Source organism: Phycomyces blakesleeanus (genome assembly GCF_001638985.1).
Source record: "Phycomyces blakesleeanus NRRL 1555(-) unplaced genomic scaffold PHYBLscaffold_16, whole genome shotgun sequence".
NCBI classification, from domain to species: domain Eukaryota; kingdom Fungi; phylum Mucoromycota; class Mucoromycetes; order Mucorales; family Phycomycetaceae; genus Phycomyces; species Phycomyces blakesleeanus.
The window spans coordinates 891,729-908,699 of NW_017265149.1; the positions used below are offsets into that span (position 1 = coordinate 891,729).

The window sequence follows — 16,971 nt, forward strand, 5'->3', positions numbered from 1 at the left end:
TCTCGGGGAACATGTAAGGAGTTGAAGAATAAGAATAATACTGACATTAATACAAATATCTGATCATAATTATAATACTTGTAGCTATAAGTATTACTTGCTTTAATTACAAATGTTGCTTTTTTTATTATTAATATTATTTAAAATATGTAATATATGTATATGTATATGTGTATGTGTATGTATATGAGTTTTTGTATATGTGCGTTTGTGTATGTATATAGTAAGCATCACTAAAAAGTCTCTGGGTTAGATGGAAGCAAAGAATCATTGTCAAGAGGTGTGTAGATGAGATAACCAACAAAGCCAGAGTACATAATACCCATTCCCATCAGTACAGGCGGATAAGAGTATTCTTTCAGGAATCTAATGCACAGGTAAATATTGAGACCAAACAGAATCCAGGAGATTGTCCAGCATATGGTGTGCATCCAGCGGCTGTTTTTAAACGTGCTTGTCATTATTCTACTCGAGCTAGTAAGCTTGAGGATTGGAATAATAGCCATAGGAAGGCACAAACTATAGTAAAAAGAGATACATTAAATTATTTTGTGTTATATATTACATGTATTATTGTATATCTATGCTTATACCGAGTATCAAACATAAACACTCAAATAAATAGCCTCTATATCTATACCTATTTTATTTTATTTTTTTATTTATTTCTTTTTTACTTACCTTTGCAATACATTCAGAATCTCGCCTAGGGTGTCAAATCTATTGACGGCTAATACAGCCACCATCATACTGGGAACCAATGATATAGTACGAGTGAGAGCAACACGATGCCATTGCTTTTTAAATATAGCTCCAAAGAAACCTTCCACAACCTATAATAAATATTCTTTAATATACACATATCATTTTCCAATCCACATGTAAAAAAAAATCTTAAACTTACATATTGTCCGGCAAGAGTACCTGTCATGGTCGAACTCTGTCCGGCGGCAAGTAGCCCAGCTGCCCACAAATATCGGGCATATTCGCCCAGCGTGTTCCGTAGCACTTCAGAAGCATCGTACAGACCCGGAAGACTGTCTAGGGTGTTTCCGGGTTCATAAAAGACTTGTGCAAATACCACGACAATAGCCAGGTTTATAAAGTAGGATGTCAGGAGTGCCAAACCAGATTCAACAGCAAAATAAAAGTTTGCCTCCTTGAGTTTTCGTTCGCTCGGCTTCTCTCCTAGATTACGAGACATGACCAATGCACTGTGAGCATTTATATATATATATATATTCAAAAAAAACTTTAATGTCAGCATAATGATATATAATGATATGTATCCATGGTTACATTTTCTCTCTCTTTACCTGTGAAGAAACATATTGTGAGGCATAATAACGGCTCCAACCATACCAACTGCTTGGACAGCTGCATGCTCGGGAATTTCGGGTATAAATATGCCATGAAGAATATTAGGAATACTTGGATGAGACGAAATCATCTCAGCCCAGAAACAGGCGATCATGACTCCGATCAAGCTCATGAAGAAGACCTCGATTTTGCGGACGCCATATTGTTGCAGCCACATGAATAAGAATGTGTCAAAGGCTGTGATCAACACCCCTACCGGAAGGGTAAATCCAAAAATGATCTTTAGGGCAATGGCAGTACCCACGATTTCTTGGATGTCAGAACCAATGATTGCAAGCTGAGTAAAAGCCCACAAGAGATATCCTACAGGCCGGCTGTAGCTGTCCCTGATCAACTGAGCCAAATGTTTTCCGGTCACCACGCCCAACCTAGCCGACAGGATTTGAATAACTAGCCCTATTTAATATAAGCATATAAGTATGTGTGTTTTGTATATGTAAAGCCGAGTATTTGAGCGTGGCTTATTAGTTTGGACTATTAAATAACCAAATACACACATACACACATATATATATATATACCCCACACACACACAGACACACACACATAATTCATTAAACTTTACCAGCCCCATGAGCCCACAAGAGTAACCAAAGAAGCTTGTATCCTGCGACTGCACCTGATTGAAGATCGGACTCAAGATTACCAGGATCCAAATAGGCAATTGCCCTATAAAAAATATACATACAAAAAAGAAAAGAAAAGAAAAAGGTACACAATCGAATTAAATTACGACAGAAAAAAAAACTTAACAACTCTATTCCTAAAGAACAAAAGACATACATAAAACTTACATTAACCAACCGGGACCACTGTAAAGCATAAGTTTTTTCCATGAAAAGTATGGCTCATGTTCATTTTCATGTTCATGTTCTTGATCCTGATTGGTGTCGACCTGACCTTTGACATCCACTTCGACATTCCATTCGTAATCTTGCAATGGCTGGTTATTTGACAAGCTCTGGTAAGAAGGAACATTTTGTCTCAATAAACCGTCTCGTTGGCTCGGACCGTTCGAATTGGATCCAGCCATTGAAGGAAAGAAGAAGAGGTTGTTAGAAAGAAAGAAAGAAAGAAAGAAGAAGAAAATAAAAAAGAAAGAAGTACCTTTTTTTTTAATATAGTCTATTTTATTTTTATTTTAGAAACGTTTTGTAAGGTATGCATGTGCGTTGCATTGAATCGAACCCTTTCTATTTATGGATATCTAACGATCTACGTCACATTCAAACACCTCTCTATTTGTTTCTTCACTCCCTCCCCCACCCCCTTTTTTAGCCGACTTTTTGTCCTCGCCACAAAGAAGAAGAAGACCACCTAAAGAAGTATATATATATAAATATAAATATAAGATCTGGAGATAGTTATGTATCTTTGATATCAGCAGTAATAATAGTCAGATAGGGATCCAATTGTAGATATCACTTTTTTTTGTGATAATGTATCAAAAGTCTAGAAGATATATATTATAAGGGTCTTTTTCTCTATTTTCTTTCTTTACACTTCTTTGTGATTGATTGGGCGTGGGATTTATGATAATCAAAAGGTTATGAGTATTATTATCGGTAGTATTATTTTGAAGGATAAATAAAATGCAATAAATACAATAAAGGGTAAAATAAATAAATAAATAAATAAATAAATAGAAAGAAGTATGATAGCTTTATGGATTTTTTTTATATATATTATTTACAGAATAACTTGCTTCACCAATCTACGTCTCTCCCGGTTCCATTCATCAATCTTCTCACCCGAGGCAAGTCTCTTTGCTGTCTGGACTGCTACTAAATCAAGCGAGTGCTTGTCACACCATTCAAGCAAAAGCTCCAACTGTCTTCGGACAGACCACAAGTAACGCTGAACAGGTGAATAAAATGCCTTGGTATTTTCATCATTCTCTTCCAATCTACAAACAATACAACACAAAAAGGGGCGTTCAAAGTAAGTAACTTTCTGTATATAATATAATATTCACTTCACTTACTTGTCTGGGGCCTGGATTGGAGGAAGGGATTTGCAAAGTTCACGAGCCTCTTTAATGGCGTCATAGGCAATCTGGGGAAAGTAAACATTGCCTTCACCGATTTCCTTCTCCTTGTTAGATTGGCGGAGATCAAGGATGGCTTCTAATAAAGCTGTATCAGCGGTTGTCAGGCAGACTCTGACTCTGTCGAGGTTATTGTATGATTCGATAGCCTAAATAGAGATTTACATCATGAATACATTACATTCATAATACACCCATATACACACACACTTCTTTACAAAACACATAATCTAATATATGCATGTATGTTTGTCCTATTTACCTCTTCAATCTCTTTTTCCAAATCATCAATCTCCTTTCTCAATGAAGCCTCGGTTCCAAAGTCTTGGCCTTTCAATAACTATCAAATCGCATTAATAAAAAAGATGTTCATATACACAAAACTCATTATTTATATACTCGTATCAACCTGCTTACCTCATCTAACAGCTCTGTAAGGTCTTCACGATGATTCTTCAAGCTTCTGTAGTCAACTTCGTTCTTTTCATTCTGTTATTTTGATTTGTTTGTTAATAAACTTGATCATATAATAAACCTCTTTATATGTATATTACTTACTTGTCTCTCAACATCACGAATACGTTCATCAACCTCCTCTACCAGAGATGTTGCTTCTCTGACCAACTCTTCGTCCTTTTTCATGTGTTTCCTTACTCGTTCAAGTTCAGCCTTTACCTCACACTATTAAACCAATTTCCAGGTCAGAGATCCATGATATATATATATATTTAATTAATTTTTTAGTTTAATGGTTTCGAAACATAATAAATACTTACGGTTATGCTCAAAAAGAACCATTGAATACTCCAAGAATTGATGTTGATTTCTTCCTTCTTCCAGTAAGTCCTATATCAACCACAATAAACAATATTAGCAAAATTAGTCTTCCTTATTATTGTATATATATAAAACTTACAACTTGGTAGTTTTTTCTTCGAGATTCTTCTGAAGAGGCTTTTTCTCCATCTCTAAATGGCGAATGGTTTCGATTGTCTTGAGACATGGTTCTTCGACATGCACAAGTCCAGCTACGGCATGAGTCAAGTCTTCCAGAGCAGACAGTTGGGCAGGTTTAATGGTGGTCATTTAAAATGTATGTGTATATATATATACAAAACTTAATAATAATAATAATAAAGAAGAAGTGAATAAAAGTAATAAACGGGAGGTTTTTGTTTTATACTACTTTAAGCAAAAAAAAAAAAAAAAAAAAGGTAAAATGGGTTTCTATTCCCTTTCTTCTCTCTCTTCTCTTTGGTTGATTTTAATTTTCTCACCCCGCAATTACTTGTGTTATAAGAAAAAGAATCCATGTATATAAAATAATAGAATTAATCCCGCTTCCCCCAAGTACTTTGGGAACAACGGTAAGAAGTTGGAAGAAAAAAAAAATTAAAAAAATTGCAGTGGTGGTGGTGCAATGTGTGATGTTGTGATATGCATGGGATAGTGTGTATGTGGACATTTTTTTTTACAAAACAATTGTTTATACGTTTAGCAAGGCTATAAAAATCGTGAGGATTTAATGTGTATTATTTGAGGTAAATAGTATAAGGGAAGTAGTATAATATATATATATATATATGATAGAAGGAAAGAGGGAAAAAAAACAAGAAGAAATGAAATAGAATAGAATATAATGGGAAGGAATAGGATAAAATGAAGAGGGGGAAATCGGTCTTCTTGTTTTTTTTTGTATGTTTGGTTTGGAGAAGAGAATAGTAATAGTAATAGTAATAGTAATAGTAATAGTAATAATAAAAGTAGTACAAGAAAATTAGAAGAAGTACAAGAAGTAGTAGTAGTGGCGGTGGTGGTAATGATGGTAATGGTAGTGGTAGTGGTAGTGGTAGTTGTGGTGGTGGTAGCTAGAAATGAAAAAGAAATCTAATGTTTAATATCATCTAGTGGAATAGGTTCGTTTGGTAGGTTTTCCAAGTGCGCTTCTCTCTCTCGTCCAGTCTTCAATACAAGCTCTATTTCACGAATAATGTCGTTGTCATACGGATAGTACTGATGAAGGATATGTTTGGCTGCCACTCGGGGTACAAAGCAGGCCACAATCGCAAGCATCAGGACGAGCCAATAGAATCCACTACCAAATAATCGCAGGTGTCCAGCAAAGATAAAGGTATTGAACTGGGAATAGATGGCTACAAACAAATAATACACCAGAATCGAGAGAGCAATGATTCCAACCTGGATCCAAGTGTAACTGTAGAGCGAAAAGGCAATAAAAATGTTTGCCACGCACACACCAATACTCGACATAATGGTACCCATTTCGTAGAGTCCATTGGTCGAATATCCATTGACATCAAATGCACCGGCAACAAATAGAATGTACGGGAAGAAAAAGGAGACCGCTGATTGGTAGATCGCATCAACAACCGTGAGCCAGAAACGCCAGGTCTTGAATTTGTCGTTACGGAGACCCATATGGTAAAGTTCGGGGTAGTGCAGAGAAAGTCGGGCAGACAAGTCTTGATCCCAAATACCGAGAAAAATGATCGGAAGAGAGGTGAAGATGAGATTGTAAAGTGTAACAAGAGAATAATCAAAGGTCATTGAGCCATTGAATCTATTTGAAGAAAAGAAGAATTTAGTAAATAAGGTCATGTTTAGTATACTACAACTATATTTCATCAAGCCATGTCAAAAACTTACTGGCAAAAAATCTGATACCAGAACAACATAAAGGTCCACACAATATTCTTAAAAAAGAATCCCATAATCGTCTCAGCTGTACGCAGGTAGGACCAGCGACCGTGAACGAGCAATAACTTGCGGAGGAATCTGAACTGTGCAATTGCATAATCAGAGGCCATCACAGCCTGTCTTCCTTCGACGCCACTGATACCAACACCAACATTGGCCGACTGAATCATTGCCACATCGTTTGCACCATCACCAATAGCCAGAGTCATGACCTTGAGTCCCTTCTTGACAAGCATAACAACCTGTGCCTTTTGCTTGGGACTCACTCGACAACAAATGACACTTGCGCACTGCATGCCAAGGTCCAGGAGATCATCCTTACACTCATTTAAAAGAGCATACCGAAGAGTCGTACCGTCAATAACCAGTGCCCGCTTCTTTCCTGAGCTGTGTTCGGATGTCTCCAGTGCTTGTTCAAGTTGAGCCTTGGTCTCTTCTCTTGTCTGGGCCTTTATAACAACCAGCTCCATATCGACAGTCAAGAGATTGCAGGAGAAACCGATGTTGATCGCTGTCTCGGTTTTATCACCAGTCAGGACCCACAGTTTGATACCTGACTTGGCCAATTCGGCAATAGTTTCTGGCACACCTTCCTGAAGACGATCTTCAATAGCAGTACCTCCCATCAACAGCATCTCGCGCTCAATTCCTTCACACACTTCGTCAATCTTCTCTTCGCGACCGTGGATACTTGCGCTGGCTTCCTCGTATCGTTTGTTCCATGCAGCATATTCATCATTGGCAATAAATCTATATGCCAAGCCCAGGGTTCGAAGACCTTCATTAGCAAATTCCTCCAGGGCATCTGAAGTGGTCTCGCGTAACCGGGCCTGAGACTCAGCCAGGGCGGTCTGGTTTCCAAACTCTGTGCACAAGCGTTCGAAAATGATAGAATCGGCACCTTTGCAGAGTAATACGATCTTGTCGCTGCCTTCGGGTCGGACAATGACGCTCATTCTTTTACGTGTAGAGTTAAATTCGAGGATGTTTAGCAGCGTAAATCTCTGCTCCTTGCCTTTCACCAAAACGGTCAAGGTGCGAGTCTTGGCAGTGTGGTTCAAGAACACGAAGCCAAGATCACGAGCAGTTCCGACAAGTGCAGCCTCATCGGGAGACTGGGCCTTATATTCGATTTCGTCTTCGTTGTCCGGGTTGTTTCGTTCGGGGATCGCAGTGTGGCAAATTGCAAGTGCCAGACCGAAATGCTCCATCATTTGCGAATGTTCGTCACCCTTACCGAGATCTTCAAAGAATGCAGGGTCGACAAATGTGGGATTTCCGACGTGAGGGTTGTCGAATTGCTTGGCCTGTATTTCGAGCATGCGTTTCTTTTCTTCTTCCATGATTTCGTTGCTCAGCTCCTTTTCGCTTTCGTTTGTGTAAGACGATTCGTAGTCGTGGATTTGAGTAGAGTTTTCGGTATGACGAGTGTTCTGAGTACGCAGACGAGCACCTTGGCTAGCTTCAGTGGTGCCAAGCCCGTAAGATACTCCGTTGATTGTACACTTGCGAAACTCCATCACGTTTTGGGTTAGTGTTCCGGTTTTGTCAGAAAATACGTATTCAATTTGGCCAAGATCGTCAGAAATATTCCATGTTTTCGGAATACAGGGAGCATCTGTTGGTTCATAATACATGTCGATATCCGAGTAAATGAAATAAGCCTAATCATAGTAATAATAGTAATAAGTAAATGGCTTATAAACACATTATACATTGATATCAATATACTTACAGCAAACGTCTTGACAATTTCAACTGAAATATAGAGTGAAATTGGTACAATATTCTGGTACAAAATCAATGTAACCCTATAGTAAAGAAGAAAATTTATATATTATTATTAGTATCATTACTCTTTTAAATTCTATATATAAATATTTATACTTGTATTTGTAGCTATATCTGTAGTAAATTATATCTATAATTATAATGATATCTATATTTATATTTATAGATGTGTATATATATATTAAGAATATATATGTAATTTACCAAAATGTTAAGAATCCAGAATATGAGCCACTGCTTCCTTCAATGTCGTAGTCAAAGTAGCGTGATGAACCTTTGCCATTGAATTGAACACTATCGATTACGGAACTCACTATACACATTATTGCTAAGATTACAAAATTGGCAATAACCTTAAAAAAATTGTATTAGATAATGTTCTTATAATAGATAAAATACCAAGGAATTATGTTTGTGGGGCTTGTTTACTTCACTTTACTTTATATTATTATTTTATATGTTTAAAACTTACATGTGGATTTGTACCCTTGGCCATTTTGCTTCGCTTGGAAGGAGTTTGGCCAGAATTGAGCATGATTTTGGTTTCACTGCCGGTATAGACTACCATACAGATTACCCATTCGGTATTGCGCAATACACAGCCACGAAGAAGCATGTTGTTGTATGTAACTGGATCGGATTTCTGGTGTTGTACTCCTGAACGCAATGTCGCTGTCTCGTCAACTTCTTCGATTTCCCAACGAAGAACAGCGCTGTATTGGTATAGGTTCACATGTGGAGGCTCGCTCTCGATATAGAATCTTGCTCTTTCGCAGTCATGAACAGTCTTGAGGTCACTTGTGCCGGGCAAACCTTGGCGAGCCTTGAGATTTGTCTCACCATCAAGATTCTGTGTCTCGACATAGCACAGGTTGTCGGCGTCTGAGGTGGACAGGACGATGACATCTGCTGGTACATCTTCATTGTTACGGATTTTGATGTAGTCTCCTACTTGAACGTCCTGCCAGCGAGTTTCCTCCCATGATGCCTTGCAGTCGATTCCAGGAGGGTCTGTTGGATGACTATCGGCACAGCGTAGACCTGGTGCGACAGTAGAAGGACGACGGGGAGGGGAAGTGTCGTTTGTGGCGGTACGATAGAGGACGGAGTGTGGGATAGATCCTGGTCTGTATGGCATTTTGTTATTGTTGAGGTTGTTTTTAGAGTTGAGATTACTGCTGCTGTTTGGGTTGAGCATCCTACTGATTGAACGCAGGGTGTCAGACCGAGGTCGGAGATGGTGATGGGCACGCTTTGGCTCAGTTAATGGTAATGGTAGGACTTGATCAGAGTTACGAGGGGATCCGGTGTCTGTAAGAGGCTGTTTTTCTTCTTTGGGTCTGCGTTGCTTGGCATCTTTTGATTTTGAGTGTCGATAGAGACGGGCGTACTTATTTTCTGCGCCTGAGATAACACAAATGAATCCCCACGCGACTTTGAGGATGTGGAAACGACCCTTGGCTACTTCTGGTAAATTGACATTACGCCAATTCTTCAAGCCAAGAACCTTTGCCTTATTGACTCGTTGATCACTTTTACTACGTTTCATGTCTTCTATACCGTCTTTGATTGCTGTGATAACGATAATGACAATCAAAGGTAGGGCGGATACGGCGGGTTCTGTGACGCCAAAGATTGGGATGCATTGGAGGACGACGAGGAAAAGGAAATAGAGATTGGCGACGTTACGGAATTGTTCAAACAAGTTTTTAGGTACGAATGAAAGGATGGTGTATTTTGCTGTTCTAATTCGATTGTTCGCATAGTGTCGGTCGATAATACGTCCTTTGTGGTCATATTCAGACTGGGGTAACTTTGTATTTACGTAGATATTGCGACGCTGTTGCATGTACGACGATGTCGACTCTGTTCTTCGGAGCTCTTTTTGTTCCTCTTCATTCTTCAGCTGCTCTCTCGTCTTCTTGTGAAATAATGCCTTTACTCGAAGAGATTTATTCATAATGATTATCTAAATAGAGTAATAAATTCTAAACAAGAAAAAAAAAGTTGTCCAATGCTATCAGCATGCATGCATATATGTATATATTATATTATTGATTTAACATTTATATCATAAATGCTATAAAGATATATACAAATATAAAAGAAAATAGGCGTACCTTTTTTCATATATATATAATATATAATTGTTTAATATGTATAGGAATTAATTAAAGTAAAGATGTATATGGATATGTAGCAAGATGTATCTAACAATACATTAGCCTATATATATATATATATAAAAGGGAAGAAGAGGAAGAAGAGGAAGAAGAGGAAGAGAAAGGCTTAGTTCCTGGGAAAGTGAATATAAAATATGAACGAAATAAAATAAATAAATAAAAATAAAATAAAATATAAGCGGGAAACATAATCTTTTCGTACTCAAGGGGAAGGGGGTGGACGACAGAAGGGAGAGGGACCGATAAAGGCCCGCAAGTTTAAAAGCAGGGTATCCTATTAGATATCGTTGTCCCACGTGGAGAAGGACTCCAACGACTCTAGCGACGATCCGGTACTTTATTGAACCAGCACTCGGCTAAACACAACCCGTTCATTCCCACCTTTGGGATTTGAAGATGGTCATTTCACGCCACCCAGGCTATTTAGAATTGACTAAGCAGGTGCTATTGGGTCAGGGCCACTATATCTTGATAGCTGCTCTTAACCCACACAGAATTTGACTTTTATATCTATATAAATATGTGTGGGTCTTGTTTCTTTCTTCGCTTCTTTACCTTCTTTACCTTCTTTACCTTCTTTGCTTCTTTGCTTCTTTGCTTCTTTTGTTCCCTATTCCTTCCTTACCCTTTTTTTTTCTTTATCAACACAGGTCAAACATATTATGACAAAGATTCCAAGGTTCTATATTTATTTTTTTATTTTGTACACAGCATATCACTGTATACGAAAAACAAAAAAAAACACAAAAAACAAATGGCAGACATTACAACTCAGACATTACAACTATGAGCAATACGTTACGCGCCTTGCAACTTTCTCTAAGCCAATAGGATCCTAACATTTGGTTTTTAGTGTCTCATTTATTAACAAATGGGAGCTGTAGAGCTCCAGATATTTAAAACATCTTTCAACCAATTGGCTCTATTGCGTAATTAACCAGACCTTGTTAGACACTGTAGAAAGGTTTCAGTGCTTTGAAAGCAGAATGATATGGAAGCCATTGGATGTCTTGAATAGGTTTCATAAAAAGAAAACCGGAAGATCTCTGTGGACCTTTTAATCAAAATTTTGTACATATTTGTTTCAGAATTTATCATAATTTTGTCAATATTATAATCTTAAAAAAAAGAATCAAAACAATCCAACCGATTAGTTGGAAAATTCCTATTAAGGCGACATATTCTTAATGGTGGTTGTGATTGACACAGTGACTATAGTAACATAGTGGTAAGTAGCAGCAGTTATGTGTGTGTATGTAGGCTTTATTTTCATTACATATAGTTATCGATTGATTGATTGACTAACTGACTGACTGACTGGCCAACTTCTTTGGTCTTTCTCATCTTTATTTCTAACTTCAATTTATTGGTCTGTGCAAATACAATAATACAAAAGAGAATTACTTCTAGACGTATTGTCTGTTCAAATAAGACTTTATGATGTACCTAAATGTAATGCACGACTAGCACTTGCCAGCCACATGGCTCACGGTCACATATCCCTTTTCTCGGATTAGTAACTGCATGCCTAATGCTACTCTTGCAGCCAACTCCTTACGCAAAGTACCGCAGCAATTGTGCATCATCAAAATCATTGGCAACAAACGAAGCAGTGTCCAGATTGAGAATGACAATAAACATAAGTATATAATTAACTTGCCATCAAAATAGCAAGCTGTCAATTTTTTTGAGAGCAAATTTTTAATTTGCAATTTATTAGTTTGCAATACGCCGATCCAACTATTTTTGCTGATTGCCAACTTTTATTCCCAAGATCCGCCCTTACTACCACTAATACTATTAGTGCTTTAAATAAATCATATGTATGTACAAAGCTGATAATGCAGTCAGCAGCTTAGTGTATAGGAGAAAATTGTTAAGCCTTGCATAATTTATATTCAAACTTATGCTCTATATCTACATGCTTTACCATACAACTCATATGCACAAAATATGCATACATTTGGAAGGTACAAAAAAAAGCAATTAACCATGTTATCTTGACTGGTTTATAGCAAGTTTATAAATAAAGGCATATTTCCCAGCAACAACAAAAAAAAACTTTTGATACAGACTATTAAAGTGTTTAAAAGCATTACATCATTACCACAATTATCAACATTGACACTGGTACTGGTACTGGTGCTAGCACTAACACTAACACTGGACTATTGTTTTGTAAAAATGCAAATACACTATCTACGCCTAAAAGTTATCGATAAAGGCTTGAAAGGTTAAATTGATATACGGATTCCCAAGGTAAGATTAATTTATGTGGGTACGATCTAGACCTTTTGGTCGCTATAAGTATTATAGTTGCGAAAAATTAAAATCAAATAGACGTACCCGGAAACTAGTCAAAGAAAAAAGAAAGAAAGAAATCTATTGACATTGTGCTTCACATTATAGGCCTTAAGGATTAATGGGAAATGAATAAACGCGAATCTTATTATTATGGCTATGTTGATATTTTAATTAATTAACTACTATTGTTTCCTTTTTGCAGCAATATATCTTGAACACCCCATTTTACTTATAAATACGCGTGGAATTCAACCACAAAGTAAATACCCAATGTCAAAAAAAAAGTGTTTAACCCAAAACGTACAAACTCCTCAAAAGTCGAGTACTTCTTTTTCTTTTTACAGAAAAAAAATGTGCCTGGGTTATGTTACAATACTTGCGAGAGCGAAAGGTTGATATGATCATTATTATTTGTCATAAAACTGGACCTGTTGCACAGGACAAGTACTGAAAAAGAAAAGGAATTTATTACCAGGTGTATACTTTGTGGACACACTTTGCGGCATCATGACGCCCTTAATGGCTTTGTTTTGGCCGAGTTTCCGGGTAACAAGTGCAACGGTTACCTACAAATATACCCACACTCGCAAAGTGTATGAACCAATGCAATTTCACTTATATTCTAGAGACCTGAACCACATGAATTCTATCATAATTCCATCAAGATTGAAAGGGAAATAAAAAGTTTAAATCAGCTACGCGAATTAAAATATATTTCCAAAAAATCATAAAAGTAATAATATTAAGGAGCATGATTTCTAAGCAATCGACATGATTTCAAATAAGGTAGCGGTCATTTTTAGATACGCAACCTTAATTTTATTGTAGGTGACATTACTTTCCGAAAATTCACTGTACCTCTAAAGCAACACACACACACACACACACACTTATATATATATATACACCCCTTCTTTTTTTTAATTCACCTATTTTTGTTTGGTAACTAGGTGGCTTGATGACTTTAGGATATATATAATTGACAGAAACGCCACCAAAATAACATAGCAAAGTCTTTATTTAGCTACTTTAATATAAATTCTTAAGCTTTCTTTCTTTATATATAGAATACATCATATCATAAATCCAATATATTAAAAAAGGACACTATGCACGGATACTGCAACTATACCATGCACAATTGTACAAACAACAGTTTTACCGGTTAGAAACTACCGATTTTATTCGCCGCGTTGATCTTTTTTTTTATTGCTAAACTACAACAGGTTGTTTTGATAGCCATTAAAAGTCAAACCAGAACTCAAAATATTGAACTACTTTTAAAGTGTCTGTGTATGCATGTGTCCCTTCTTTCTGAGAAAACAAGTACTTAAAGGTAGGTTTACTTAAAGAAAGACACACACAAAAGAATAATGATTTTGATCAGAAAGTAGTTTTGATAGTTCAAGTGAGTATTCAATGTACAGATATGTGATTGCAGTACAGAAATCTTATTTTTTTTTTGGAGCAAGAATATGCCGGGGCCAGATTTTCCTTTTTGTCAGCAACACTGATAATCATACATTAATTTCTCTATTATCACAGCCCTTTTTATGTAGATTGTCATTCATAATCCCAGTAGGCCAACCAATGAAAGGAGAGAATTAAAAAAAAAAGTGTGTTGCATACAGAAATCTGATAGCAAAAAAGATCTGCCTGTTTCGGAATTAACTTGATCATCTTTTCCACTGGATGATCTTTTACACTGTCTTTGATTATATATTTATTTTAGTCTTATGTGCATATGTTTTAGTATCAGTCCTCAGCCTTCAATGTTCAATGTTTAATGATCGATTATATGTATAAGCATTACTATTAAAATAAATAAATAGAAAATTAAGAAGGTCTAATAAGAAAATTAGATAGGCTGTAAAATATATGAACAAATATAGAACAAAGAGTGTTATCCTAATATAATTGTTATTAAAAAATAAATTGAAATGATATTCATCACTAAGAACATGAATAAAATAGGTCTAGTAAGTAAAAGAGATTTCCAGGTTTTCAGCTCTGGAAAATACACACACAGAAAAAGTACAAGAAAGTAGGAGAGGAAAAAGATGAACGTCTCAACTGAAAGATTTGTGCAAGCAAGCATACAGAGTGAAACACAGTCAGTCAACAAACTCGCGAGTAATAACCTTCCAGAATTTAAAATCCTCTCCCACGCATGTCATATGTCGCGATAAAGAGGATCAAGGTACCATTTTGAACACGATGGATCCTGGGGAATATGCTTCTTCTGCTCGTCGTAAAGACTGTCAAATAGCCGGTCGGTCTCACTGCCGCACTCTCTATTCGGATTGCGTCGGACATCTTGTCCAGTCTTACTCTTTATAATTCTATCGTCATTAGGCACCATTTGGTCCCGACCCAGAATCTCGTTCTTGTCCAGAACCACTGTCGATAACTCGTTCTCTACATGACTATAGTTATGATTATGTTTATGATTATGATTATGTTTATCATCATGGCTATTTGGTCTTTTGCCACTTTTAGACAATGTCTGCGAATTTTCAGGCAAGTGATTATTATATATGCTTTTCAAGGGATGACTGACGCCAATATAGCGAGATTGAAAGTCGTTCATGATCGCATTTGGGTCAAGACAAAGATCAGGCGTTAGGCTGCCCTCCCTACTTATATTGCTCGACCATCCTTGTCTAATTTCTTGTGGTGAAGGAAGATATTCAAATGCAGTATAATAGCTATCGGTAGCTATCGAACTATCTCTCGAATACTCTTCGTTCATAGTAGTCATAGGTATCATGTTGTGTATAATATCAACACACGTTTGACAGGACGAGGCACGTAGTAAATGGTCTTGGATATCATCTTCATAATTACTAGCGGAGCCATTTGAGCCAGAGAGATCATCACCATCACCATCGGACTCGTAAATTTGAAAATCATCACAATTGTGTCCAAGGGGATCAGTATGAGGAGGAGAAGGATCTAAAGAAAATGGCTCGGCCCAGCACGCAAAACGCAACAATTTTCCCTGTCTTGGCTTTCGGAAAGTAAACTGGATAGTATTGTTGCCTTCTCGAACCAGACAGCGGGCCGGCAATCTCTCATTAACACTAGCCAACTGATCAACCAAAGCATCATTGTACTCTTTGTTGTCAATGTAGATCGATCCTGATTTCAGTATTCTTGAACCTGATTTAGACAAAGGCCTGGCATTCTTCATCTTCACATCATCTAAAACCTTTTTATTCACTCGCTCTCTATATTCCGCATTGTTTCGATTGTCTTCAGGAATAGACAATTGGTCAGGCTGGCTGGGGACATTATTTACTAGCTTTGCTTCTGGGTTTGAGGCGTCTTGAGCAGATTTACCACGAAACATCTTGTGTATACGCGTGTTAATGGATTCCCATCTCCTTGGAAATTTTGATTTCTTGTCTTTATCTGAGCTTGTTGTGGCTCTTGTTTGGGATGATTGTGAATGTCCTTCGTCGTCTTCTTCTGCTGCTGCTTGAATTGATGATTCAATTGCGGGAACAAAGGAGAACTCTTTGGTGTTTTCTATCTTGATACCGCTCGACTTTCCATAGTCAGATTTGGCACTTTTAGTATCGCTAACAATATCAGCAGTACAAGATGTGTCTGGTGCACTATCGATTATTGCAATAGCGGCAGAACTGAGAGTAACATCAACAGGCGGGTCCGACTGAAATAATGGGGATCCCTTGAATGGATCGAAACGGACAAAGGGCTCGGGAAGTAGTTGTACATTCCAATTCTCTTTATCTTTATAATCTGCTCTAAAAGCTATTTTCTGAACTTTATCTTCTATGACCGATTTTTTCTCACTTTGCTCAATATTCGATGAAAAATATGAACTTCCTTTGTGTTTTGGTTCTTTTGTTCTTGTTCTTGCTGTTGATGGTATATCTTCAGGTGAACTTCCATTAGGCGCAAAAAGGGATGAATTAGTTGCCTCTCCATTATTATTACTGTGGGTCAAACTTGGCATGTTGTTGGTATCCATTGTATCTGCACTATCTATTTGGACATAACAAGAGAGATAGTTTGACATAGATGTATCTGTCCCCTGAAGTGCTTCTGGTGATAGTTGAGGAACATAATATTTAACTGGACAGGGATCTATAGTAAGGCTTGGCTGGTTTCCAGAATGACCTTCGGTTTCCTGGTGAGCCATTAATGCCTCTTGTTCTGGTGGCTGCAATGTAACTGATGTTTCATTGGTAGTCTCCAAGGGTTTACGTGCAAGGGCCTTAGCCTGATCTTTATCAAAAACTCTCTCTATTTGATTGGGTCTGTTTCGACGCAAGACACGATCCAGTAAGGAACGTTTATAGGTACTTGACATTTGATTTTTCTTTCTACTCTATATGTTTTTATAAATATTATATAATAAAATATAATCGTTGTGTCGGAAAGAATACTTGTGGTTGATAATGGCAAATGTAATTAAGCAAAAAGTTATAGGATAAGGAAGAGGGCTCATCCTTTTTCGTTTTTATGTCTTAATTAAAGAGAAACTTGCGTAGCTTACAAAGGAAGTAAAAGATGATTAGT

The 16,971-nt window shown here is 37.1% G+C and overlaps 5 protein-coding genes across 5 annotated transcripts; 1 reads left to right on the top strand and 4 right to left on the bottom strand.

The window, feature by feature from the left end:
* Positions 1-99: 99 nt before the first annotated feature.
* PHYBLDRAFT_134855 (hypothetical protein) lies at positions 100-2,436 on the bottom strand. The gene is made up of 6 exons (XM_018429678.1): positions 2,175-2,436; positions 1,946-2,049; positions 1,317-1,776; positions 905-1,214; positions 682-833; positions 100-519 (listed from the first exon to the last, which is right to left on the bottom strand). The coding sequence occupies exons 1-6, from the start codon at positions 2,411-2,413 to the stop codon at positions 234-236; spliced, it is 1,551 nt and encodes a 516-aa protein (XP_018289384.1). The 5' UTR covers positions 2,414-2,436; the 3' UTR covers positions 100-233.
* Positions 2,437-2,912: 476 nt separating this feature from the next.
* Positions 2,913-4,559, bottom strand: PHYBLDRAFT_182223 (hypothetical protein). Its single transcript, XM_018438592.1, has 7 exons — positions 4,344-4,559; positions 4,204-4,273; positions 3,986-4,108; positions 3,845-3,916; positions 3,690-3,767; positions 3,365-3,576; positions 2,913-3,286 (listed from the first exon to the last, which is right to left on the bottom strand). Exons 1-7 carry the CDS (start codon positions 4,511-4,513, stop codon positions 3,070-3,072), a joined length of 942 nt encoding a protein of 313 aa, XP_018289385.1. The 5' UTR covers positions 4,514-4,559; the 3' UTR covers positions 2,913-3,069.
* Positions 4,560-5,407: 848 nt separating this feature from the next.
* On the bottom strand, positions 5,408-9,773 carry PHYBLDRAFT_96072 (hypothetical protein; the record flags this gene model as incomplete). The annotated part of the gene is made up of 6 exons (XM_018443949.1): positions 5,408-6,008; positions 6,095-7,809; positions 7,881-7,956; positions 8,141-8,289; positions 8,409-8,924; positions 9,042-9,773. Coding segments are annotated over 6 exons (3,789 nt in total), but the record flags the coding sequence as incomplete, so codon positions are not given.
* Positions 9,774-11,643: 1,870 nt separating this feature from the next.
* Positions 11,644-12,874, top strand: PHYBLDRAFT_170711 (hypothetical protein; the record flags this gene model as incomplete). The annotated part of the gene is made up of 4 exons (XM_018436415.1): positions 11,644-11,762; positions 12,213-12,352; positions 12,626-12,682; positions 12,768-12,874. 4 exons carry the CDS (start codon positions 11,644-11,646, stop codon positions 12,872-12,874), a joined length of 423 nt encoding a protein of 140 aa, XP_018289387.1.
* Positions 12,875-14,596: 1,722 nt separating this feature from the next.
* PHYBLDRAFT_147839 (hypothetical protein) lies at positions 14,597-16,762 on the bottom strand (the record flags this gene model as incomplete). The annotated part of the gene is made up of 1 exon (XM_018431962.1): positions 14,597-16,762. One exon carries the CDS (start codon positions 16,760-16,762, stop codon positions 14,597-14,599), a length of 2,166 nt encoding a protein of 721 aa, XP_018289388.1.
* Between the last annotated feature and the right edge of the window lie 209 nt (positions 16,763-16,971).